General features: G+C 44.9%; 1 protein-coding gene across 2 annotated transcripts; it reads left to right on the forward strand.

Moving 5' to 3' along the window:
* The first annotated feature begins 14 nt into the window (after positions 1–14).
* On the forward strand, positions 15–27156 carry VPS52 (VPS52 subunit of GARP complex). Of its 2 annotated transcripts, none has more exons than XM_058554622.1 (20): positions 15–370; positions 1200–1284; positions 1430–1482; positions 1676–1751; positions 1938–2005; positions 2319–2494; positions 2877–3027; positions 3306–3406; positions 3517–3649; positions 3786–3843; positions 4211–4344; positions 4793–4948; positions 5414–5532; positions 5819–5942; positions 6237–6332; positions 6424–6531; positions 6759–6824; positions 21775–21886; positions 22090–22208; positions 26760–27156. In XM_058554622.1, exons 1-20 carry the CDS (start codon positions 281–283, stop codon positions 26826–26828), a joined length of 2094 nt encoding a protein of 697 aa, XP_058410605.1. In that variant the 5' UTR covers positions 15–280; the 3' UTR covers positions 26829–27156. The 2 variants fall into 2 exon arrangements, with proteins under 2 accessions (XP_058410605.1, XP_058410604.1); XM_058554621.1 differs by lacking the exon at positions 26760–27156 and adding an exon at positions 22388–23109 and having other exon boundaries at positions 16–370.
* The last annotated feature ends 65 nt before the right edge of the window (positions 27157–27221 follow it).

A 27221-nucleotide genomic window follows, 5' to 3' on the forward strand; every position in this document is an offset into this window, starting at 1 on the left:
TGGGAGCCACAACTTCCGGTGCGTTCTCTCGTTACAGTTCGTCAAGATCTTGGCTGTGAGAGCAGCAAAGGTTCCGGCGTGAGATTGTGTTTAAGACTTCCCATTCCCATTTGCACTCGGATGAAGTGGTTAGAACCGAAAGGGGGAAGCTGGAGTCAAACAATTAAACTCAACTATCTGGGAACGATTTTGCGCTGTGCAAGACGCCCCAGGACTTGTAGTTCCTGTCCCGGGAAGCGACCCGCCGGACTGACAGCTGCCGGAAGTGAGGCTGCGCGGAATGGCCGCCGCCGCGACGATGGCGGCCGCCGCCCGGGAGCTGGTGCTGCGGGCCGGGGCCTCGGATATGGAGGAGGAGGAGGGCCCACTGGTGAGAACGCGGGGCGGTTCCCCTCCGGAGTCTCGGCCGGTCGTCCTCGCGTCAGAAGGGCCTGGGCTGGGTGTGGGACAAGTTGGGAGCTCGGTTGCTACCGTGATGATGCCTGGATTGGCTCCCCATACCTCTCCCTGTCATCGGACCGGAGCCTGAGCGGGGACCAGAATGGCCGAGACTGAGGATCCGAGGGAGCAATTTCAATTAACCTCCAGATTTGGGGGGAGAACAGACAAGCAGTGTAGTATAAAGGTTTAGAACATGCCCTCTGGAGCCAGACGGCCTGGGTTCTAATGCCTGCTCTGCGCTTACACACTGTGTCCTTGGCCGAGTTAACCAGACTTTCTGTGCCATCGCTTTCCACACCTGTAAGGTGAAGAAAATAAGAGCTACCATATAGGGTGTCGGTTAGGATTAGATGAGTGAGTATTTGGAAGATGGCACCGGGCATGCAGGTAAACACTATGTGTTAGCTGACGTTTCGAGAAAGGCTAGGGCTCCCCAGAGGGATTATGATAGAACACCTAAGATAGCAGGAGTCTGGGGATGCTAAATTCAACTGCAAGCTCTGCTCTGTCCTCTGCATCTCCTAATTTTCCTCATCTGGACACCTCCACACTCTTTGTGGGTTGCCTGTCTCCTTGTCATATTCCCTACCCATCAACCCCAAGGAGTAGATTCGGTACAATGTGAGACTCTTAGAATTTTTTGACTCGGTGCCTATGGCATCCTGTAAAAGCCCCGCCGCGAAGGATTGGGGATTATCCCATTATATTTTGTTTTCTCTCCTCCATGTATTCTCTCCCTTTAACCTGTCCCCCTCCAGGGGGGTGGTCCTGGTCTTCAGGAGCCATTGCAACTCGGAGAGTTGGACATCACCTCCGATGAATTCATCCTGGATGAAGTGGACGGTAAGGGATGGCACAGGGTGGATGCAGCGCCTATAATCTGAGAGGCGTGGGGGCTGGAAGTAAAAGGCAGCGATGGTGTGCAGATGTTCAGTGAAGGGAGAGGGAGCTGTGGAGCTGGACCCTTATGATTTACTTCTATTTCCAGTTCACATTCAGGCGAATCTGGAGGATGAGTTAGTGAAGGAAGCTCTTAAAACGGTGAGGCTTTCCACTATACTAATCTCCCACTAATTCCCTCCACCTACCCTCCCCTCAAAGAAAAGAAAAAGAAAACTGTCTCTTGCTCTTATAATGTCACCTTGGTGTCTTCCCCTCTAGTCCTTCGTCATTTCTGTTCTAGTTTCCCTTCACTGTGACTTCCTCCTGACCTGTCGTGTTTACATTCTCCCAGGGTGTGGATCTCCGTCACTATTCAAAGCAGGTTGAGCTGGAGCTTCAGCAGATTGAGCAGAAATCCATTCGAGATTGTATCCTCCAGCAGAGGAAAAGGGGGGTGTTATTAAAACGGATTTTGTGGGATGTGGTGCTGACAGCCCATGGGGCTGGCATCTTCTCTCGGAGGTTTCTGTCACCTCAGGGAGAAAGTGGAGAGGTTGTGTGGGTCTGAGCATCTCCATCTTCACAGTGAGGCCCCTTGACTTTTTGTGGGTCAGATATCCAAGAGAGTGAGAACATAGCCTCGCTGCACAACCAGATCACAGCCTGCGATGCTGTCCTTGAGGTTAGTAACCATGACCTGGGACCCCCAATAACCCTGAACCTGAACCCAGATCATGGTCTCTGGTGCCATTCTCTGGGTCTCCAGCCTCAGGGGGGACAGTTAGAGTCACTTTCAGGATGACCTCAATAGACTTTTTTATTGTTACTACCGTAACTAATGTTATTTGCCGGTGACCTTTGGGGTACCTCCTCCCTCATCACCCACTGCCCTCATGGACTAATAGATACTGGAGACTTAACGAAGAAACTTAGGTGGCCCACTTGTCCCCTACCAACCCTGTGGCCCTCCAGCAACATCTCCTGCCCTCCTGCAGCGCATGGAGCAGATGTTGGGAGCTTTTCAGAGTGACCTCAGCTCCATCAGCTCTGAGATCCGGACACTGCAGGAACAGTCAGGAGCCATGAACATTCGGCTTCGAAACCGCCAGGCAGTTCGGGGGAAACTTGGGGAGCTTGTCGATGGTCTGGTGGTGCCCTCCGCTCTGGTCACGTGAGTCACCAGTTTGAAGGGCCACAATATCTATGGCAGGTAGATGGGCTGGGGTGGCCTGCCCTACTTACCACATGGGTCTCCTGGCTCCAGGTCATCAAGTGCCTTCCAGAAACTGATGAGTGGGTTGACAACTCTTTCTAACACTGATGCATGCTTTAGGCATCAAAGATTAGGAATCACCAGGGTCAGGCATGTAGTGAGGGGGTCCAAGGCTTATGGGGGGGTGGTTCAGGAACAGAAAACTTTGTACCCATGTCCTGACTGTGTGATACAGTGTAAGATGGGAAGAGGAGACAGGCTGGATGTAGGGGGTATGGTTTGGAGTCTAGGGATGTCTGGGTCTCCCTCCTAACCCAGCTCACCCTTTCCTGCTATTCAGGGCAATTCTGGAGGCGCCAGTGACAGAGCCCAGGTTCCTGGAGCAGCTGCAGGAGCTGGATGCCAAGGCGGCCGCAGTCCGGGAGCAGGAGGCCAGAGGCACAGCTGCCTGCGCAGATGTCAGAGGCGTGCTCGACCGGCTCCGGGTCAAGGTGGGGAGTGGGACTGGATACTCTAGAAACTACTAGAACTAGCTTCCCTGAGACCTTCATCCTGGATTTCCCTGGCAGAGCTCATTGTAGCTTGCCCCCAAGAACTTCACCCTGCCTTTACTTCCCATCTCTGGGTTCCCTTGAAAATCTTAAGAAATGCTGAATAGGGATTCTCCACCCTTTCTCCTCCTATATTTAACATTTGTCACTTCCCCCACTGCCTCCCAAATGGTAAGAAGGTTGCAGGTTCATGCCTTTGTTTGGTCCCTCACGTCTAGGCAGTGACGAAAATCCGAGAGTTCATCCTTCAGAAGATTTATTCCTTCAGAAAACCAATGACCAACTATCAGATCCCCCAGACGGCCCTGCTGAAGTACAGGTCGCCACTCGAAGGAAGGGCTCGGGATGGCCTCTGAGCTGCGAGCAGCCCATTGTGGTGTCTGGTTTCTTGGGCAGGCAAGGAGACTGACTCGTCCCTGGCCCCCCCAGGTTCTTCTATCAGTTCCTGCTGGGCAATGAGCGAGCCACAGCAAAGGAGATGAGGGATGAATATGTGGAGACGCTGAGCAAGATCTACCTGTCTTACTACCGCTCTTACCTGGGGCGGCTCATGAAGGTGCAGGTGAGGCCAGAGGCACCTGGGCACCTGGGCTGGGAAGAGGGGCCACTGCTGGGCAAGGGGGGACAATGTAAAAAGAAATTTTTTTATAATACCATGGGAAGAGACGCTTACCAGTTCTCTGTTTTGTTTTCTCTAGTACGAGGAAGTCGCTGAGAAGGATGATCTAATGGGCGTGGAAGACACAGCAAAGAAAGATATCCTAGAGCTGAGGCACCCTCATGCTAGGCCGAGAGAGTGAGGGGGCTTCTGCCTCTAGTCTCCAGGGCACTGCTGCTTACCTGTTTCTGTGGGACCAAAAGCTTCAAGAATATGTTAAAGGCTATGGCCTCTCTCCCTAGATGAAAGCACATATTATCTTGACACATAATTTTGCATATCATGTCAGGGAGTATGGAGGCTGTCTGAAGCCCATTCACAGATGTCAGGTGCAGTGGCACCCTGGTACTGGGAAAGAGGGACATCTAGGCTGTGTCTGGCTGCCTGGGGTCCCTGGAGGTACTGAGTCTTTGATCTTCCATCACAATTATGATCTTACTGTTTTCCCTGACTCTGACCCTTCACGATTCTTCTCGAAGCCATCCCTCCGCAGCAGGAACACCATCTTCACCCTGGGGACCCGTGGCTCTGTCATCTCTCCCACTGAACTGGAGGCCCCCATCCTGGTGCCTCACACTGCCCAGCGGGGAGATCAGAGGGTAGGAGGAGGAACAAGCTTCAGTCATGAGGGGACTCTGAGCATGGGTGACGGAAAGCTTCCTACCCTGCAGGCCTCTGGATCAGTCCCCATAGACCTCAGACTGGCCTTCCCTAGTCACCTTGGTGTTCTGTGATGTGAAAGGGTAGGGACAATTGGCTTACGGGCAGACAGAGGGGAGAGGCTGGCTGAGGGGAGTGACATGTCATGAGGCAGGTGTGGAGGTGGAGGCAGGAGTAGCAACAGCAGGTGAGTATGGGCTCTTGTGCCCCTTCCCCCACCTCTTCAATACCCATTCTGCATGCTCTTTCACAGCCTGGAGTTGGGTTAGGTGGGAAGGGTCTCCTGAGCCCTCATGACCCAGGTTTGCTGATTTTCCAGCCATAGCCACTAGGAGTCAGTGTTGGGTCCATCCCTTCTGTCTCTCTTCTTTACCCCTCCCCTTCTAGTATCCATTTGAGGCCCTTTTCCGCAGCCAGCACTACGCCCTCCTGGACAATTCCTGCCGTGAATATCTTTTCATCTGTGAATTCTTTGTTGTGTCTGGCCCGGCTGCACACGACCTCTTCCATGCCGTCATGGGCCGGACACTCAACATGACCCTGGTGAGATCCCCGCTCCTGTGCTCTTAGGCCCGTGTCCTCAGTCCTCATTGGCGCCGGGGGGAGGCAGGGTCACAACTCTGGCGGTGCTGAAACCAAGACCTCTTCATTCTAAAATGTCTAAGCCTCGTACTCACAGTGTGACTCCCCATGAAACCCTCAAAGCTTGGGATCCCTGAGACTACCCCTACTGCTGACCCACACCCAGGCAGTAGCACCTGAATTCAGGGGCCCCTAAACCTTAGTGCTCTGCTCTGATAGGCTTGTGATCATCCATCCTGGTGAGCAAGGCAGCAAGACCAGCCGAGCAGCCGGTTGACGGGAGGAGAGGACGTTTCCTTTTTAGATCTCTCTCCCTCCCTCCTTCCCTGTGCCACATCCCCAAAGGAGCACGTGCATTTTTCCATAGCCACTGGGAATGACAAAGTAACATCATCTTTCAATCCTCTGCCTGTTCCTAAATCACAGAAACACCTGGAGTCCTATCTCGCTGACTGCTACGATGCTATTGCTGTTTTTCTCTGTATCCACATCGTCCTCCGATTCCGCAACATTGCAGCTAAGAGGGATGTGCCCGCCCTGGACAGGTCACTGAGTACTAGTCCTTGATGCCCCCCTGGCCTTGAACTCTTGGTCTGACACAACCCTGCGCTGACCCTTGGGCTCCCACGACCTGATACCATTGCCCCTTATTCCCATTCATCTGCCCGGAGTCAGTGCTGCTGCTTTCTGACTCACCTCTCACACCGACTCCCACCTCCACCAGCTGTCAGCCGTTCATCAGGTTCCCCACACACGCTCTACCACCACCCCCACCCGCTAGCACCGCGACGTTTCTCGCCAGCTCATTTCTGATTCTGATTAAGCCCACAGGTACTGGGAACAGGTGCTTGCCTTGCTGTGGCCACGCTTTGAGCTGATCCTGGAGATGAATGTCCAGAGTGTCCGAAGCACTGACCCTCAGCGCCTTGGGGGCCTGGATACTCGGCCCCACTATGTGAGGGAGGGCAAGGGTAACAGAGGGGTTCCTGAAAGGCAGGGCTCTGAGCTTCACTGTGGGGGTTGGCCGGGTTCACAGTTGTGTCGTGGGCCTGGCTGGATATGTGGTCACACTATGTGAGGGGCAGTCTAAGAGTGTGGTCAGACTCAGAGTGGATTGGGCACTGTTGGTAGGAGAGACTGTAGGTGGGAGTCGCACAGCTGGGTTGCCCAGCGCCCAGGGAGTTGGGAGGTTGTGTTGGTTGGGCTGGGAAGTTGGTGAGACTTTTTCTTCCCACTTTCTTTCTCCCAGATCACACGCCGATATGCAGAGTTCTCCTCTGCCCTTGTGAGCATCAATCAGACCATTCCGAATGAACGGACGATGCAGCTGCTAGGGCAGCTACAGGTGAGGGCAGGGCGCCGCAGCGGGCTGGAGTGTGAGGAGGGGCCCTATGCCTTTGTCTTTTCGTGTCACCTTCTCCTTTCAACTTTTTCAGGTGGAAGTGGAGAATTTTGTCCTCCGAGTGGCAGCTGAGTTCTCCTCTAGGAAGGAGCAGCTCGTGTTTCTGATCAACAACTATGACATGATGCTCGGTGTGCTGATGGTAACAGATGCCCCTTCTCCCTGTCTCCGGTACTACCCAGAGAATTTGGGGTCCCCCGCTGCTCTTTTAGCTTCATGAGGCAGGGAGTATGTTGGTCTTGTTCCATGTTTTCTTCTTGGAGTCTGGCACGGTGGCTGGCACAGTACAGCACACGTAGAAGGAAGGGGTATCCTGATATGAAGGGCTGCTTCTCCCTGAACTTGAGATTTCCCTTTGTCTTCCCTCAGGAGCGGGCTGCAGATGACAGCAAGGAGGTTGAGAGTTTCCAGCAGCTGCTCAATGCTCGGACACAGGTAGGGGTGTGGGGAAGAAGAAAGAGACAGTCTTCTGTGCTGTTTTCAGTTCTGTGTGTGTGCGTTTGTGTGTGTGTGTGTGCTGTCTGTCTGTGTGTGTAGGTAGAGGCAGTTAATGGACTTTAGGTACACGGAATTGGAATTATTATAACTCTTGGTTCGCAACATGCTGTCATTATTGGTCTATATTCTTTTCTTTTGTATTTTTCTTTTTCTTTTTTTTTTTTTTGGTGAGGAAGATTAGCACTGAGCTAACATGCGTTACCAATCCTCCTCTTTTTGCTGAGGAAGACCGGCTCTGAGCTAACACCTATTGCCAATCCTCCTCCTTTTTTTTCCTCCCCCAAAGCCCCAGTAGATAGTTGTATGTCATAGTTGCACATCCTTCTAGTTGCTGTGTGGGACGTGGCCTCAGCATGGCTGGAGAAGCCGTGCGTTGGTGTGCGCCCGGGATCTGAACCCGGGCCGCCAGTAGCAGAGCGCGCGCACTTAACCGCTAAGCCACGGAGCCGGCCCTGTAGCTCATTCTTTTTCACTGCTATGTAATGTTACATTGTGTGAGTTTAACATATTCTCCTGTAAGTGGACATTTGGATTATTTCTATTTTTTTGCTACTGTGAGAATTGTTTTATGACAAGTTATGTCTTTTAGCGCACGTAGACATAGACAAGTTTTATCGAAAGTTTCTCTTGGAAGTAGAAGTAGGCTTGCTGCTTACAGGGTTTGCCGGTATTCAACTGTATGAGACAAGTGTGCCAAATTGTTTTCCTAAGTGGTTGTACCAATTTATTCCATATCTGCAATTTGTAAGAATTCTCACTGAGCCGTATTTTCTCCAACACATGGTATTATCAGACTGTCTTTGCCATTCTGGAAGGTATCTTATTGGGGTCCTGGTTTGCATTTTCCTGGTTATTAATGAGATTGAGCATCATTTCAAATGTTAAGTAGTCATACAAATTTTTCTTTTCTGTAAAATATCATAGCATTTGATCTCTTAGAAATTGGGTTGTTTGTGTATTTCTTTTTGATTTATAAGGGCTCTTCGTACGTTCTGCTTACTAGTCTTTTGCTGATTATATAGCCATCTTTCAGTATCTGTTTTATCTTTTTACATTTTTTATGTTGTCTTTTGATGAACAGAAATTCCTAATTGTGATATGATTGAGTTTATTAATCTTTTCTTTATCATTGTGTCTTGTTTAAGAAAGTCCTTGTTACCCCAAGGTCAACAAAATATTATACTACATTTTCTTCTTAATATTGTAGAATTTTGCTTTTTCATTTAAGTCTCTCTAGATATTTTGTGTATGATGTGAGATAGAAATCCAATTTAATGTTTTCTATGTGGATAATAATTGGCCCAGAACTATTTATAGAAAATTCCTTTCTTTCTGCACTTAACCTGCAGCGCTGTCTCTGTCACATAGGAAAACTCCACAAAGATGTGCGTCTTGCCTCTGTTCTATTCCATTGATCACTATGTCTGCCCTGTAATACAATTTTAATTATTATGCTTTATAGGGCAAATTCCCCTACCTTGTTTTTCATCAGTATCTTGAGTGTTATTGGCCTTTTGACTTTTCATATAAATTTTACAATCAGCTTTTAAGTTTTAACATAAAAAGACCATTAAGGATTTTGATTGGAATTGCATGGATCAATTTGGATCAATTTGGAAAAATAGACACTTTATGATATTGAAACTTCCTGTCCATGAACATGGGCTCCCTCTTCCTTTTTTAAGATAATCTTTAATGTCTTTTGACAACGTTTTATAATTTTCAGCACAAAGACATTGCAAATTTTTCATTAGCTTTATTTCTAGGTAGGTGTAATATGTAGGTTTAGTCCTAATAGGAATAAATAAATCCTTTCTAATTCTTTGCCTTTAATTTCTTATGTCTTTGATCTCTTTCTATTCTGGCTAGGACCTCTATGACGATGTTGAATGGTTGAACAGAAGGGTCGTAGTGAGAATCCTATGCTGTTCTTGATTTTAAAAGGAATGCTTTCATCATTTCCCCATTGAGGGTAATGTAGCTGTAGGTTTTTTGTAGATGCTCCTTATTAGGTTAAGAAGATTCCTTTTAATCCCTAGTGTGCTAGGAGTTATTATTGTAATTATTTCTACTAGGAATAAATCTACATTTATTTAGGAATAATTGCTAGGAATAGTACTAGGAATTACTAGGAATAATGTATTTTCTCTCTAGTTGTTTGGATTTTCTACTCTATTCTTTTAGAAATTGTCCTTTATTAAATTGTTGTTACTTAAATATTATCTTTTTAAAAAGAAATTTTCTTGTTGTTTGAACTGGTATGTAGAAATGCTATTGATTTTTGTATATTGGCCATATAGCCAGCCACCTTCCTCAGTGGGTATTTCTAATAATATTTCTGGAGATTTGTGTGCGTGTGTGTGTGTGTTTCCATGTAGGCATTCGTCGTCTATGAGTTAGGACAGTTTTAGTACTTCCTTTCTAATCCCAATGTCTTTAACTTTTTATGTCTTTATTCTCTTACTGCACGGCTAAGACCCCCAGTACAAAGCTGAATCATTATAGAAGTGGTGCTAGTGAGAACCCTAATCTTTTCATAATTTTAAAAGGACAGCTTTCATCATTTCCCCATTAAGAGTAACGTTGCGGGCTGGCCCCATGGCTTAGTGCTTAAGTGCGTGTGCTCCGCTACTGGCTGCCCGGGGTTCGGATCCTGGGCACGCACCGACACACCGCTTCTCCGGCCATGCTGAGGCCGCGTCCCACATTCAGCAACTAGAAGGATGTGCAACTATGACATACAACTATCTACTGGGGCTTTGGGGAAAAAAAGGAGGAGGATTGGCAATAGATGTTAGCTCAGAGCCAGTATTCCTCAGCAAAAAGAGGAGGATTAGCATGGATGTTAGCTCAGGGCTGATCTTCGTCACAAAAAAAAAAAAAAAAGCGTAATGTTGCTGCAGGTGTTTTATAGATGCTCTTTATCAGGTTAAGAAAGTTCCTTTCAATGCCTAGTATGCCAAGAGTTATTATTTTTTAAAATCATGAATGGGTATTGAATTTTTAATCAAGAGTGTGTGCTTTTCTGCAACTGTTGAGGTAATCATATAGTTTATTTTTTTTAATCTATTATGTGGTATATGACGTTTGTAGATTTTAGAATGTTAAACCATTCTGGATTTGATCTAATTCATTTAGAATTTTTGCTTCTCTGCATAGGTGAGGTTGGCCTGCAGTCGTCCTTTATTGTACTATCCTTGTGTGGTTTTGGTAGCAAAGTCATACTGGCTTCATAGGAGGTGGGAAGGAAGTATTCTTTTTATTTCTTTTTATTCTGAAAGAGATTAAGATTGAAATGATCTTTTCCTTGAAAGTTTCATAGAACTTGCCAGGAAAAGCATCTGGAAAGATTTAAAACTATGAAATTCCCTCTAAGTACTGGTTTTATTGAATTCTGTAGGTCTGAATATGTAGCATTTTTATTATACTTCTAAGAACTTTTATATTTTGATTATTTCTTCTTGGATCTGTGAGATTTTTGGAGGAGTGTTTTAAAATTTCCAAAAGTAGTTTTCTTACTTATCTTTTTTGTCATTAATGTCCAACTTAATTGCATTGTAGATGGGGAATGTGTTTTTTGGGGTACTGATTCTTTGAAATTTGTTTAGGTTTGCTTGTGGCCTAGTACATGATCATGTAAATGTTCCATGTGTGTTTGGGAAGAATGTGTATTCTTTAAGTGTCAGGTGTGGAAATCAAGCTTTTTAGTTGTATTGGTCACATCATCTATATCTTCACTGTTCTTTTATTTATTTATTTATTTTTGGTGAGGAAGACTGGCCCTGAGCTAACATCTGTGCCAATCTTCCTCCATTTTTGTTTGTGGGATGCTGCCAAAGCATGGCTTTATGAGTGGTGTAGGTCCCCACCCAGGATCTGAACCTGTAAACCCCGGGCCACTGAAGCAGAGCGTGTGAACATAACCCCTATGCCACCAGGCCGGCCCCTTTACTGATTATTTTTTGTCTCCTTAGCAATAGTTCAGAGAGATACTTTGAAATTCACAGATTTCTCACTTTTTCCTGCAGTTCTATCAAATTTTGCTTTATATAGTTTCAGCTTATTTTATTTTATTTATTTATTTTTGGTTAGCTCAGATCACTCCTGAGCTAACATCCGGGCCAATCCTCCTCTTTTTGCTGAGGAAGACTGGCCCTGGGCTAACATCTGTGCCTATCTTCCTCCACTTTTTTATGTGGAACGCCGCCGCAGCATGGCCTGACAAGCGGTGCGTGGGTGCATGCCTGGGATCCGAACCCTGGGCCACCAGCAGGGGAGCGCGCACACTTAACAACTGCACCACAGGGCCAGCCCCCGTTTATTTTATCTTAATTCTTAAAAGTTTAGAATTGTTAGATCTTACTGGTGACTTGAAGCATTTGTCACTATATAATGTGCCACTTTAGCCCTGATGATTTTGTCTTAGAGCCTGTTATGTCTGATATTAACATAGCTCTGCCAGCTTTATTTTGGTTAATATTTGCCTGTTAATTTATTTCCATTCTTTTACTTTCAGCCTTTTTATGTTTTCACATTTTAAGTCTTTTGTAAATAGCATATAGCAGGAATTTTTTAAAAATCTGATTGAATTGTTTTGGCCTTTTAATTTATGATTCTAATTCATTTATGTTTATTATGATTAGTGTTACATTTGGACTTTTTTCTACCATCTTTAGTTTTCTGTTTGTTTGGTGTCTTTTGTGCTTCTTGCCTCTTTGCTTTTCTTACTACATTTTTTTTTCTCTCTAATTATTTGGATTTTGTATTCCATTCTTTTAGAATTTGTCCTTTAAATTTTACCTTGCATATTTAGCTTAACATCTAAACTTAATATTTAACCCCTCTCTCAAAGAGTATGTGGGCTTTAAAACACCTTAAATGTTTTTTTTTTTTGTTTTTTTGCTGAGGAAGATTCAAACTGAGCTAACATCTATGCCAGTCTTCCTCTATTTGGTATGTGGGTCACTGCCACAGTATGGCCACCGACGAGTGCTGTAGGTCTGTGCCCGGGAACCAAACCTGGGCCACCAAAGCACAGCGATATATACCACATCTTCTTTATCCAATCATCAGTCGAGGGACACTTGGGTTGCTTCCATGTCTTGGCTATAGTGAATAATGCTGTGATGAACACAGGGGTGCATAAGCCTCTTTGGATTGTTGATTTCAGGTTCGTTGGGTAGATACCCAGTAGTGGGATAGCTGGATCATAAGGTATTTCTATTTTTAATGTTTTGAGGAATCTCCATACTGTTTTCCATAGAGGTTGCACCAGTTTGCATTCCCACCAGCAGTGGATTAGGGTTCCCATTTCTCCACAGCCTCTTCAGCATTTGTTGCTTTTTGTCTTGGTGATTATAGGCATTCTAACAGGTGTAGGATGATATCTTAGTGTGGTTTTGATTTGCATTTCCCTGATGATTAGTGATGTTGAGCATCTTTTCATGTGCCTATTGGCCATCTTTATATCTTCTTTGGAGAAGTGTCTGTTCATTTCCTCTGCCCATTTTTTGATTGGGTTGTTTGTTTTTTTGTTATTCAGTTGTGTGAGTTCTTTATACATTATGGAGATTAATCCCTTGTCAGATATATGGTTTGCAAATATATTTTCCCAGCTGGTGGGTTCCCTATTCATTTTGATCCTGGTTTCATTTGCCTTGTAGAAGCTCTTTAAACTGATGAAGTCCCACTTGTTTATTTTTTCTTTTGTTTCCCTTGTCTGAGTAGACATGGAATTCAAGAAGATCCTTTTATGGCTGATGGCGAGTAGTGTACTACCTATATTTTTCTCCAGGAGTTTTATAGTTTCAGGTCTCACCTTCAGGTCTTTGATCCATTTTGAGTTAATTTTTGTGTATGGTGAAAGAAGATGGTCTACTTTCATTCTTCTGCAAGTGGCTGTCCAGTTTTCCCAGCACCATTTATTTAAGAGACTTTCCTTTCTCCACTGTATGTCCTTAGCTCCTTTGTCAAAGATTAGCTGCCCATAGATATGAGGTTTTATTTCTGGACTTTCAATTCTGTTCCATTGATCTGTGTGTCTGTTTTTGTACCAGTACCATGCTGTTTCAATTGCTATCACTTTGTAGTATGTTTTGAAGTCAGGGATTGTGATGCCTCCAGCCTTGTTCTTCTTTTTCAGGATTGCTTTAGCTATACTTTTGTTGCCCCATATGAATGCTAGTATTCTTTGTTCTATTTCTGTGAAGAATGTCCTTGGGATTCTGATTGGGATTGCATTGAATCTGTAAATTACTTTAGGTAGTATGGACATTTTAACAATGTTTATTCTTCCAATCCAAGTGCATGGAATCTTTTTCCATTTCTTTATGTCATCATTGATTTTGCTCAATATTGTCTTCTAGTTTTCATTGTATAGGTCTTTCACTTCCTTGGTTAAATTTACTCCTAGATATTTTATTCTTTTTGTTGCAATTGTAAATGGGATTGTCTTCTTGAGTTCTCTTTCTGTTAGTTCGTTGTTGATATATAGAAATGCAACTGATTTCTGTAAGTTGATTTTGTACCCTGCCACTTGGCTGTAGTTGTTGATTATTTCTAATAGTTTTCCGATGGATTCTTTAGGGTTTTCTATAAATAAGATCATGTCATCTGCAAACAGCCAGAGTTTCACTTCTTCATTGCCTGTTTGGATTCCTTTTATTCCTTTTCCTTGCCTAATTGCTCTGGCCAGAAACTTATCCAACCTGTGTTGAATAAGAGTGGCAAGAGTGGGCACCCTTGTCTTGTCCCTGTTTTCAGAGGTATGGCTTTCAGTTTTTCCACATTGAGTATGATGCTGGCTGTGGGTTTGTCATATATGGCCTTTATTATGTTAAGGTACTTTCTGTCTATACCCATTTGGTTGAGAGTTTTTATCATAAATGGATGTTGGATCTTGTCAAAAGCCTTCTCTGCATCTATTGAGATAATCATATGGTTTTTCTTCCTCCTTTTGTTAATGTGGTGTATCACATTGATTGATTTGCATATGTTGAACCATCCCTGTGTCCCTGGTATAAATTCCACTTGATCATGTTGTATGATCTTTTGAATGTATTGCTGTATTCGTTTTTTTTTTTCCCCTTTTCTCCCCAATGCCCCAGTAGATAGTTGTATGTCATAGTTGCACATCCCTCTAGTTGCTGTATGTGGGACGCCGCCTCAACGTGGCCAGACAAGCGGTGCGTCGGTGCACGCCTGGATCTGAACCCAGGCCACCAGTAGCGGAGTGCGTGCACCTAACCGCTAAGCCACGGGGTCGGCCCCTGTATTCGGTTTGCCAATATTTTGTTGAGGATTTTTGCATCTATGTTCATCAGGGATATTGGTCTGTAGTTTTTCTTCTTAGTATTGTCTTTGCCTGGCTTTGTTATCGGGGTGATGTTGGCCTCCTAGAATGTGTTGGGAACTGTTCCCCCCTCCTCTATTTTTTGGAATAGTTTGAGAAGGATAGGTATTAAGTCTTCTTTGAATGTTTGGTAAAATTCTCCAGAGAAGCCATCTGGTTCTGGACTTTTATTTTTTGGGAGGTTTTTTGATTACTGTTTCAATCTCTTTACTTGTGATTGGTCTATTCAGGTTCTCTATTTCTTCTTCATTCAGTTTTGGGAGGTTGTATGGGTCTAGGAATTTATCCATTTCTTCTATATTGTCCAATTTGTTGGCATATAATTTTTCATAGTATTCTCTTATAATCTTTTGTATTTCTGTGGTATCTGTTGTAATTTCTCCTTTTTCATTTCTAATTTTATTTATTTGATCCTTCTCTCTTTTTTTCTTGGTGAGTCTGGCTAAAGGTTTGTCCATTTTGTTTATCTTCTCAAAGAACCAGCTCTTTGTTTCATTGATCCTTTCTACTGTTTTTTTAATTTCAATTTCACTTATTTCTGCTCTGATTTTTATTATTTCCCTCCTTCTGCTGACTTTGGGCTTTGTTTGTTCTTCTTTTTCTAATTCTGTTAGACGTAGTTTGAGGTTGCTTATTTGGGCTTTTTCTTGTTTGTTAAGGTGGGCCTGTATTGCTATGAGTTTCCCTCTCAGGACCGCTTTTGCTGCATCCCATATGAGTTGGTATGGCGTATTTTCATTTTCATTTGTCTCCAGATATGCTTTGATTTCTCCTTTAATTTCATCAATGATCCATTGGTTGTTTAGTAGCATGTTGTTGAGGCTCCACAGCTTTGTCACTTTCCCAGTTTTTTTCTTGTAGTTGATTTCTAACTTCACGGCATTGTGGTCTGAAAAGATGCTTGTTATGATTTCGATCTTCTTAAATTTATATGAGCATGCCTTGTTTCCCAACATATGGTCTAGTCTTGAGAATGTTCCATGCACGCTTGAGAAGAATGTGTAATCTGCTCTTGTTTGGATGAAGTGCTCTGTATATGTCTGTTAAGTCCATCTCATCTAGTTTTTTGTTTAGGTCCATTATTTCCTTGTTTATTTTCTGTCTGGATGATCTGTCCATTGATGAGAGTGGGGTGTTAAGATCCCCTACTACTATTGTGTTGTTGTTAATATCTCCTTTTAGGTTTGTTAATAGTTGCTTTATGTACCTTGGTGCTCCTGTATTGGGTGCATATATATTTAAAAGTGATATGTCTTCTTAGTGGAGTGTCCCTTTTATCACTATATATTGCCCCTCTTTGTCTCTCATTACCTGTTTTATCTTGAAGTCAACTTTGTCAGATATAAGTATGGCAACACCTGCTTTCTGTTTGCCATTAGCTTGGAGTATTGTCTTCCATCCTTTCACTCAGAGCCTGTGTTTGTCTTTAGACCTGAGATGTGTTTCCTGGAGGCAGCATATTGTTGGGTCTTGTTTTTTGATCCATCCCACTACTCTGTGTCTTTTGATTGGAGAGTTCAGTCCGTTTACATTTTGGGTAATTATTGATATATGGGAGCTTGTTGTTGTTATTTTATCGCTCTTTTTCCGGTTCTTTTGCATTTCTTTTGTTTCTTGTCCCGTGTGTTTCAGAATACCAATTTAGTTTGGTAGTTCTGTATGGGGGTTCTCTTAGTTTTCTCTTTCTTTATTGTGTGTGCTTCTGTTCTGATTATTTGGTTAGTGGTTACCATGAGGTTTGTATAAAAAATCTCATGGATGTGATAGTCCATTTTTTGATGGCCTCTTATTCCCTTAGACTAAGTCAATTCCATCCCTTTCCTCTTCCCCTTCTAAGTTATTGTTGTCACATCTTATTCCTTCTTGTGTTGTGAGTTCGTGTTTAACATGATAAGGTTATATTTATGCTTGGTCCTTACCTTCCCTTGATCTTTGGTTTTATATTTAAGTGTTTGCTAATCTATTTTGATAGAAGACTGCAATTTTTCTGGTTTTGTCGATCTATTTTCCTCCTTGTTCAAAACTTTGAATCCTCTTTCTCTTTTTTTCCCAGGCATGAGGGCCTTCTTGAGCACTTCTTGTAGTGGTGGTCTTGTGGCAATGAACTCCCTTAACTTTTGTTTATCTGGGATAGTTATTATTTCTCCATCATATCTGAAGGATATTTTTGCTGGATAGAGTATTCTTGGCTGAAAGTTTTTGTCCTTCAGAATTTTGAATATATCGTTCCACTCTCTCCTAGCCTGTAAAGTTTCTGTTGAGAAATGGGCTGAGAGCCTGATAGGAAATCCTTTGTATGTTATTTTTTTTTTTTTTTGTCTAGCTGCCCTTAATATTTTTTCTTTGGTGTTGACTTTTGCCAGCTTTACTACTATATGCCTTGGAGAGGGTCTTTTCATGTTGATATATTTAGGAGATCTATTTATTTCATTCACTGGTATTTCTAGCGCCTTCCCCAGGTTTGGGAAGTTCTCAGATATTATTTCTTTGAACAAGTTCTCTGCTCCTTTTTCCCTCTCTTCTCCCTCTGGAATACCTATAATCCTTATGTTGGATTTCCTAATTGAGTCAGATATTTCTTGGAGAGTTTCTTCATTTCTTTTTAGTCTTAGTTCTCTTTCCTCCTCCATCTGGAGCATTTCTGCATTGCTGTCCTCAATAATACTAATTCTTTCCTCCATATTGTCAGCTCTGGTGCTTAAGGCTTCCAGCTTTGTCTTTATTTCCTCTATTGTGTTTTTCATCTCTAAGATTTCTGATTGTTTTTTTTTTTAAGTTTCAATCTCTTTTGTGAAGAAACTCCTGATTTCATTGAATTGTCTGTCTGTGTTTTCTTGTAGTTCAGTAAGCTTTTTTATGATGGCTATTTTGAATTCTCTGTCGTTAAGGTTATACATTTCTGTGCTTTCCAGGTTGACTTCTGGGTGCTTGTTATTTTCCTTTTGGTCTGGAGATTTAATATATTTTTGCATGGTGCCTGTCATTGTTGGCTTACTTTTCCTCATAGTGAAAATATATGGTCGCAGTTTCCTCTTGCTGCTGCTGGGTGGGGGTCAAGTTGTGTATTCTGGCCCGCCTCAATCTGCGGGCACTCTCGCCAGCCCCTGGCTGATCTGAGGCGTGGCTGCTTGGAGGCTGCTGGGGGGGAAGCATGGGAACAGCTGGAGCTGGAGCGTGGGAACAGCTGAGACTGGAGCGCAGCTAGGCCGAAGCAGCTGGGGCTCGGGTGTGGGTGAGTTGAAGCAGGTGCAGCTGAAGTGCCACTGGGCCAAAGAAGCAGGGCCTGGAGCGCCGCTGGGCTGAAGAAGCTGGAACTGGAGTGCGCTGGGCCGAAGAAGGAGGAGCTGGAGTGCCGCCGGGCCAAAGAAGCTGGAACTGGTTGTGCTGGGCCAAAGAAGCTGGAAGTCCTTCCACTTCCTCTGGGGATTCTAGCACCTCTGTCCTCGGATGTATGGCTGCCTGGGTGCCTCAGATGTCCCTTGTGTTGTGTGAATAGCTTCTGTTGGAATATGAATGTCCTTTTTGTTGTGTCTTAGAGGGAGAGAGTTCAATGGGGGAAGCTCACTCCGCCATGATGCTCTGGGGAAATGTCTATTTCTGTCCTACTTTTTTTTTTGTAAGGAAGATCAGCCCTGAGCTAACATCCGTGCTAATCCTCCTCTTTTTGCTGAGGAAGACCGGCTCTGAACTAACATCTATTGCCAATCCTCCTCCTTTTTTTTCCCCAAAGCCCCAGTAGATAGTTGTATGTCATAGTTGCACATCCTTCTAGTTGCTGTATGTGGGACGTGGCCTCAGCATGGCCGGAGAAGCGGTGCATAGGTCCGCACCCGGGATCCGAACCTGGGCCGCCAGTAGCGGAGCGTGCGCACTTAACCGCTAAGCCACGAGGCCTGCCCTGTCCTACTTTTAATTGTTGCTTTTTTTTTGAGGAAGATTGGCCCTGTGTTAATGTCTGTTGCCAATCTTCCTCTTTTTCTTTTTTCTCTCCAAAGCCCCAGTACCTAGTTGTGTATCATAGTTGTAGTGTTGTAGCTCTTCTATGTGGGATGCTGCCTCAGCATGGCTGGATGAGTGGTGAGTAGGTCCATGCCCAGAATCTGAACTGGCGAACCCCAAGCTGCCGAAGCAGAACACACAAACTTAACAGCTACACCTCTGGGCTGGCCACTAATTATTGCTATTTTATAGTGATACTATTTATTTGGATTTCCATGCTTCCCAGTTTATTTGCTCACTATTCCTTTTTAAAACTCAGTTTATTATTTGGGGTAATTTTCCTTCTTCCTGAAGTAAATCTTTTACAAATTACTTTGTGAAAGTTTGTTGGTAGTAAAACTCGTTTTTGTGTTTATATAAATGTATTTATTTCACCTTTGTTAGGAAAAGATAGTTTTGCTGGCTTACTGTCAAATTCTAAGTTAACAGTTATTTTCTCTCAACATTTAGAAGATGATTTTCCACTCTTGGCTGAAATTGTTGCTGTGGCGAAGTCGTTTGTTGTTCTAATCATTGTTCCTTTGAAGGCAGTTTGTTCTCTTGGAACGCTCTTAAAGATCTTTTCTCCTTTGGTATTTTGAAGTTTTACTACAATATGTCTAGGATTTCTCTTTATTTATTTTGTTTGGTTCTCGTGTTTCCTGTGTGTTTGAATTTATCTTTTTCAGTAATTTGGGAAAATTTACAGCTAGTATCTTTTTAAGCATTGCTTTTCCTCTGTTCTTTCTTCTCTTCTTCTGGAATCTGATTAGTTGCAGGTTAAACTTTCCCATTCTGTTCTCTCCTTTACTAAAATAAACATGTAATTACACAAGAAAGAAACCCGTTGTCCTCACCCGCAGTTAGGTGTTAGGTGACCCGACGGAATGTCAGCTTTGCCTTCAGACACGCAATTCTCTAGACCCCCTGATCCCACAAAGGTGCACTGAAACCAGTGGACTCTGCTGAAAGCAGCTGAGACACCGAGGGATTTCAGGGTGGGGAGCCAGCTGTCATCAATGCTCCCTGTCCTTTTTGGGGGGCTGCTGCTTGATACTGTGTGGGAAAGATTTCTAGCCAAAGCCCAGTGTGCTGTTTCCCTCTGGTCACTCCTCTGCTATCAGAACATTCTCTTTTGCTGGATAGAGAGCTTAAAGAAAGTTTATCCAAGTCTAGACCAGTGCAATCCAATAGAAATAGAATGCATGACACAAATATGAGCCACGTGAGGAATCCTCAATTTTCTAGTAGCTACATTGCAAAAAATAAACAGGTGAAATGAATTTAATTGTATATTTTATCTAAGCTACTATATCCAAAATATTATCATTTCAACATATTAATCAACAGAAAATTAGTAATGATTTATTTAAATTTTTTCCGCATGTGAAATCTCCTTAGTCTGGTGTGTATTTTATGCTTACACTGCATTTCAGTTCTGACTTACCATGTTTCAGGTGATCAGTAGCTGCATGTGACTCATGGCTACTGTGTTAGACAGGGCAGCTCATCTCTGGCAGCTGACCTTCCCTTGGAAGTCCACTCCCTGTGCCCTCCACTGTTACGTTGTTAAGAGCGGGTGGGGGTTATTGCATTTAGGCAACCGATTGCATTTAAGTAATGGGTTGAATTTGGTTATTTAATCTCTGTCCAAAAGCATATCACAAATAAAGAAAGATCCCTTATTTATAGAAAGAGCCATTCTTGGGAATGTCTCCCTAGTCTCATGTTAGTTACCTAACAACTTTCAGTGGATATAAGTGGATGTTTTGTGGAAAGAGTAAAAAGATTTTATTTTTAAATGAAAGTAGTTTATTTTTAAATGGAATAAAAGTTTCACTTTGGCCTTACCAGATCTTACTATCTGGGTTGGGTTTTTTGTTTTTTCTTTTTTTTTTTCTGTTTAAATTCTGCTCTTCCATTTTTAAAAAATATTTTTCCTTCTTATTGTGGGAAATTTAAAATGTACATGCTAATATAGAGAACAGCATAGCAAACCCTCAGGTCCCATTACAGATCTTCAACCAATAACAACTCACAGTTTTGTTTCATCTGTATCAACACCCATTGTTCATCCTCCTCCTGTGCCCCCTTAGTTATTTTGAATTCCGTCCTATACATCATCACTTCATCTGTATCCAGATGTGTTTTCAAAACCACAATATGTTATCACACACTTAAAAAACAACCCAGCACACTTAAAACAGCTAGTGTTCAAATTTCCCCAGTTATCTCATAAATGGTTTTTATGTTTCAAATTGGGATCCATATACAGTCCATGCATATGTCTCTTTTTAATCTGTAGATTACCCTTCCATCTTTGCCCCCCTCCTCTGCAGTTTATTTGTGGAAGAAACTGAGTCACTGAATTGTTTGTCGTGTAGAATGACATACAGTCTGGATTCGGCTAATTGCATCCCATGGTGTGGCTAACTGTTCCTCTTTTCCCATAAATGTGTAGTTAGATGGAAAGGATCAGATTCCAATTAGATTTTTTTTTTATGAGGATATGTAAGAGATGGTGGTGTGTACTTCCATCGGGCCACATAATGTCTTCTTGGCTCTCTCGTTGTCAGTAATGATAACTGCCTAGATCCATTAATTAGATTTCTATACCTCTCAATGTCTTAAAATGTTCCATCTCCTTGTCTGTTTTTGCTGCGTTCTGAGTCATTTCTTCAATTATAAATTCCAATTTGCCGTTATCGTTCTTCAAGTATTCCTAATTTGCTATTTAGCCTGTTAACTTTTTTAAATTAAAAAAATTTTTTATTATTACATCCTTTCTAAAAAGTTCCATTTTGTTTCAAGTCTATCCATTCCTAATCTTGTTAATTGGTCATCTTTGTGTCTGTATCTTTAACTTCTTTAAACCTTTCATACAAAATGTACAACTGCTTACGTATCTGACGGTTCTAATGTTGGCAGTCTTTGGAGGTCTAAGTCCATTGCTTATTGTCTGTGCTGACTCTTGTGGTAGCGTGCTTTCTTTTGTGTCTGGTATCTTTGAGTTCATTGTTTGATCTTAATCTGGGGGTTGAGAATTGGGGTTGAGAATATTTTCTTTCAGAGAGGATTCGCCTCTGCTTTTGCAGTAGCTGAAAGATGCTATCCACCTGGGTCTACATCGCCTCCTCTTTGAGGCTCTCACAAGAGACCCAGGCTCCGCTTCCCCACTCGAGGCTGGCATTGGGCTCAGTTTCCGGCTAGCAGAGTTGTCATCACCATTTGCCTTCTTGTAGCCCTGCCTCTCCCAGCTGCCTACCTCTTTGGTTGCAGCCCTGACTCCAATTTCTTGTTGCTCTGCTCCCAGCTCAAGTTTAGTTGTTTTTTTTTTTTTTTTTTGCTTATTTTTGTTTTTTTGAGGAGGGGGATCCTTGGAGATTTCCCCTACCTCTTGTGAGACCAGTGGTGTCTTAAAGTATGAGACCTTTTCAGAGTTTAGCTGTTCTACTATGGGAGTGTTCTAATGACCTAGTCAGTCATGATGCCAGAAGTGGGAAAATCTGCTCACACCAGAACACTCGACCCTGTGTATACATGTGTGTGTTTCTCCAGGAATTCATTGAAGAGTTGCTGTCTCCCCCTTTTGGGGGTCTGGTGGCATTTGTGAAGGAGGCTGAGTCTTTGATTGAGCGTGGACAGGCCGAGCGACTTAGAGGGGAAGAAGGTATGAGGGTGGTGTGGTAGTGGTGGGGTCCGTGGTAAGGTGAGTGGGAAAAAAAAATGCGAGGATGCGGATTAATGGGGTGGGGGTAAAGCAGGAAAGAAGGGTTGGATGGTGAGGCTGGCTGTGCCTTGGGGAGGACTTAGTGAGGTCGAAGACCACCCAGCCTAGTCCCTCTCTGACTCTCTCTTTCCTCCTGCTATCAGCCCGGGTTACTCAGCTGATCCGTGGCTTTGGTAGTTCCTGGAAATCATCGGTGGAATCTCTGAGTCAGGACGTCATGCGTAGTTTCACCAACTTCAGAAATGGAACCAGTATCATCCAGGTGACCTATAACTCCCAGCCCCCAATCCCATCCCACCCTATTACTAATTCCACCCCCGCCTCCGCCCAGCTCAGCATCATCCAAGCGACCCTTAAAGTTCTGGATGAGCCCTAACCTGATTCCTAATCATCATCAGTGTCACCCCACAGTCTGATCCGTCCATGACTTTCTCTGACCAGGGAGCATTGACCCAGCTGATCCAGCTCTATCATCGCTTCCACCGGGTGCTGTCTCAGCCCCAGCTCCGAGCCCTCCCTGCCCGGGCTGAGCTCATCAACATTCACCACCTTATGGTGGAACTCAAGAAGCACAAGCCCAACTTCTGATGTGCCGGACCCTCGGATCCACCAGCCCTCTCCTGGACTTCTGTACCCCACACCATACCCTTCTTCACCTGCGGTCCCCTTCCAGTTCTCCCCTTGCTTCCCGGGTCCTTCATTCCAGGATCCTGCCTTCATTCCCAGGACCCTGCCTCATCAGAATAAGCTGGATCCCCCTTGGCTTTCTGAATCTCCCAGTGTCTTCAGGTTTCCCAGGACTGCTTCCCCCTGGGCTTCCAAAACAACCTTTTTCATTTTCCCAATTTTGTCACCCCCCCCCCCACACACACAACACACACACACCCAAGACTCTTTTTTTCCACCAGTAAAACCTTCACTGCCTCAGTCTCTGGTTCACTCAATGCTTGTCACCGTAGCCTGAGGTGTGAAGCCTCATCTCTTGGAATTGGTGGCATGGGGACAATGCCTCTAAGTCATTGATTTTTTTTTTCAGTCTAAGTGATTTCTGTAGCTTTTTGACCTAAGATCTCAGCAACTTGAACACTAACCAATCCCCTCCTGGCTTGAGAGTTACTCCAAGGTCAGTCTGCAGAAAACAATAAATATTTAATATGACATAACACTCTTCTCCCATTTCCTTTCTCCTTCCTCTGGGGCCTTCAAGGAGGCCCATCTCAGCTCCAGGGTCACCTTCCCTCTCTGACAACCTCCTGGGCTTACATCCCTTCTGGTGGGTGTCCACTAAGGGGTGCGGATAGTAACCTCTGACCTCTAGTTACTTCAGGCCAAAGAAGTGGCAGCATTGGTTTTAGGGAGGGGACTATTTCATTAGTAACCAACCCGGTGGAGGAAGGTGGCCCCTGGTTAAAATGGCAGATGCATCAAGGGCTGGGAACCTGGCTGTGCAGCCTCAGGCGCTGCTCCCAAGGGCTACCTTGGCTCTCCTTGCGTCCCGCGCCTTCAAGCTGCTCCTGGGATTGTCTCGTCTCCTTCAGCAGCAGCGTCTTCGCTCCTCTGCTTGTGGCCGTCACAGTCCCTTGCTGGAGGGCTGTAGCACCCGCCCCGTGGGGGCAGGGGCAGGCCAGGCTCATCCATTTCCGTGTTTGACTTGGAGCCTTCCTGCTGCCCCGCTTGTACACTTCGTTTTAACTCAGACTGTAGACCGGAGAGACACGCGGGCGCTTTTAAGTCCTAAAGGGGAAGGCGCGGGCAGTCGGGAACGTGGTAATTGGGGGATGTTTCCTCCACCCTACGTCTAATCCTTTCCTTCCTAGGTCCCGGCGAGTGGTCGAAGGAAAGCAGTTTCTATGCCCCGCGTAGGCCCTCTGGATGCGGGGCCCTCCTGCCGAGCCAGGGAGGGGAGGGTCCGCGGGGTGCGGAGGCGCCACATGCAGAGCTCGGCCCGCGTCCTGAGGCCAAGCTGAAGCGGCCGGGCCGGCGGGCTCCTCCGATTGGCTGCCGCGGGGCGGGGCGTGGCAGGGCCGGCAGGAGCCGCCCTCTCCCGTTCCCGCCTTTTTTGGGTTCCGCCCCATCTCCGGGAGCGGCGCTCTGATTGGCTCTGGGAACCATATCTCAGAGCTGAGACCTTGCTGCTGTGGGCGTCTTGGCGCCCGAGGCTAAAGGGCAGGGGAGGGCGGGGAGCAGTTAGCGACTGAGAGCGGCTCCTGATTGGTCCAGGCGTCTCAGGGGCGGAACCAGGACAGTGTCCTTAAGTGACCTCACCCCGCGCCAGCGCCACTTTCCCCCTCCTCTCGGCGTCCTTGTGGGTTTACCCGGCCTGACTCTCCGCCCCAGACGTTCCCTGAGGCCTGCTAGGCGGTGGTGTGCGAGGTCTCCCCGGGCGCCCGCCCCGGAACGCTCTGCCCCTCCACCGTCCTTTCCTGCTTCTCGTTCCTCACCCACCTACTCTCCCTCCACCTACTAATAAGTTTCAATCTTGGATCTAGATGTTCGCACATTTGACCTGATTCCAGCCTCAGCGCGAGGAGGACAGAAGGGCCCAGGGTCTGGGACTTGGGACAGGAGAGGCTCAGGCTGCTTTGACAAAATGAGTAGGTTCCCAGAGAAAGGTTCTCTCGATATCCCGCGAGGAAGACTGCCTCCGAGACAGGCGACTTCATCGAAAGTCAACCAATGCTCTGAGGGCAGAAGGGGTGTGCAGGCAGGGACCTTGGTTTTCGCGGTTCTCACCTTCCATTCTATCCATACCCGAACCCAAATGTTCAGACTTGACCAATGAGCGCAGTCTCTTGCAGGCCTCTAGAAGGGACATTGCTGGAATATGAGGAGGCTCGTAATTCTGGAACTCCGAGGCATTCAAGTTATATCGGAGCACACAGTTTTCGGGGACATTGAACTCCCCGGTATCCATAGGAACCCTCGGACCCAACAGTCCCTCAGGATGGGATGAAAAAGAGACACAATAATGTGAAAGGGAGCCGCGATACCTATATCGACCTCCAGGGGGCAGCATCGACCAGGGGATGGAGTTGTTCTCTGTCCGCTCCAACCTTGAGCAGTCTCTGCCGCCTTGTCTGCGCAAGAAGGCGATGAGGCTTCTCCCACGCGCCTTCGCGCTGAAGCAACTGAACGGACTTTTCCTTCAGTCTAAAAGCATTCAGTCCTTGGCTTAAATGGGTCCTTGCGATCCCCAGGCTGAAACGACTTCTGGCCAACATCGCCACCTCTCAAAAGATTCTGCTAACTTCTTTGTTTTTGCTGATGATGGGCACACTGGCCTCACAGACCCAGAAGCATCTGGGATCACTCCCTGAGACAGGACTGTGTCAATATCCTCCTTCTCTTTGCTAATCTCTTAAGATCAGTGTCTGTACTGGTAGAAGGGTCTCTGTCCTTACCTAGTGTCCTATAGGAAGGACTTAGAGGTGTCCTTATGGGTTGTAACAGTGCCCCAACGCTGTTCAGAGATTGCTGTCCTTTAAAGAAATATCATTTCCCTCTATTTCTCCGCCTCTCTGCCCTTAGATTGCCCTGAGTTATTTCTTAACTGGGTCTGGAAAACATTTACTTGGTGTTCAACAGCTCTGTTTCTGCATAACATGGGGGGGCACCTCAGCATCCGTTTCAGAATGTGGACATGTGCCCTGAGGACAAAAGAAATAAGAGATATCCTCTTTTCTTTCCATCCTATCAATATGGACCTACCCATGCTCCATTTAAGAACCATGGCTTTTCTGATTTCAGGAAATCAGGCTTTAGGGGAAGCAGGCAAACTGGCTGGGTTCCAACATAGATTCAGGGTAAAGATTCAAGGAAAGAAAGAGAAACAAGACCAAGACAAAACTTTGAGGGGAAGAATAGAAATCAGCTCTCTTCATCCTGGGAATAGTGATCACAGCAATTCATGTTGCATTTTAGAGTTTAGAGTGTTTTCAGATACCATATTCATTAAACCAAGGCATATTTATTGATCCCCTTCTCTGTGTTCTGTGTTAGGCACTGTGGATTCAGCATAGAATAAATCACAGTCCCTGATCTCATAGAGCTGCTATTTCATCTCATTGATTCACACGCCTGCCCTGTAAGGAGGTGTTCTTCCTGATTCAGATGCTTGAATAAGTAGTAAGCCCAACACCACACAGCCGCTCATGGCTTGAACATGCTGTGCCCACATTCACCTCTTGTTCCGTGACTCCAGGCTGGGAGTCATGGAGCTAAGGAAGCAGCTGACTGTAGAGAAATAACAAATGAACTCTAAGAAGAGTAAGTTATTGGAAGGATGTTTACAGACCTGAAGGAAAACCTGAACAGGCAGGCTTTGGAAAAGACAGAAGCCAGGCCAGTTCCAGGATCTGGGTAGCAGGGACTGATGGTCAGAAGGCTCGTGGGCAGGGAGAAACATGTTCTGATTGGCTCCCTTTCCACTCTGACACATGGCTGGCTCTAATGCAAGGCTCTCAACCAGGATCCCAAAGGATCTGTGAATGAGGATGGGGAAAAATTACATTTTATTTTCACTAACCTCAAACTGAAATTTAGCATTTCCTCCAGTGACAAATGTAGGCAACAAACCACAGCAGCATTAGCAGTTCTGTGACTGTCACCAATAGAAATCACAGATGGTTTTATATCACCTTCAAATTGTTGCAGAAATTTCAAAATGCCACATGTGCTCATTGTTTCTTTGTGGTTATGGTAGTGGTTAGACCCACTGCCAGATCTAATGACCACACATATGTTTTTTATTTTGATAACTGTACTTCAATACAATTGTTTTCCTTTGTAATCCTATGCATTTTATTTTATGCAGTTGAAAACTATTCTGAGACTCCATGGACTTCAACAGACTGATGAAGGGGTCCAAAGCATAAGAAGTTGAAGAAGCCCTAGATCTCTGATGAGATGGTGTTCCCTGAGTTGCATTATTTTACAACCAGGGTCATTAGGAAGGTTTTCTTCATGTTTAAACTAAATGTCTGCTTGTTTAATTTCTGCCTGTATTTTCTTGTCTCCTTCATTATTACTCTGTTCAATTATTCATTCAGCAAATATTTAGGAAAGACCTTTTCTGTACAAAATTATGCTACTACATGCAAAATAATCCTCACTTGCTGTGGGTGCCCCTGGGGGCTCCCAATCTGGTAGAGGAGCTGGACTGTTTACTCACCTGGGCCACACGGGCTGCAGCTTACCAAGGGCAGGGCGGAGGGAGGGTTGCCTGGGTGCAGGCAGTAAGATGGTGTGTTGTCTGTAGAGAATTTTAAAATAATGC

Source organism: Diceros bicornis, chromosome 14 (assembly GCF_020826845.1).
Source record: "Diceros bicornis minor isolate mBicDic1 chromosome 14, mDicBic1.mat.cur, whole genome shotgun sequence".
Taxonomy (NCBI): Eukaryota; Metazoa; Chordata; class Mammalia; order Perissodactyla; family Rhinocerotidae; genus Diceros; species Diceros bicornis.

What these genes read in the sequence shown, in the direction of transcription:
- VPS52 (XM_058554621.1), top strand. Translation starts at nt 281, where the DNA reads ATGGCCGCCGCCGCGACGATGGCGGCCGCCGCCCGGGAGCTGGTGCTG. An exon ending in CATCCTGGATGAAGTGGACG is followed by an intron (nt 1,285 to 1,429) that starts GTAAGGGATGGC and finishes TTCTATTTCCAG; the next exon opens with TTCACATTCAGGCGAATCTG. An exon ending in TCGACCGGCTCCGGGTCAAG is followed by an intron (nt 3,028 to 3,305) that starts GTGGGGAGTGGG and finishes CCTCACGTCTAG; the next exon opens with GCAGTGACGAAAATCCGAGA.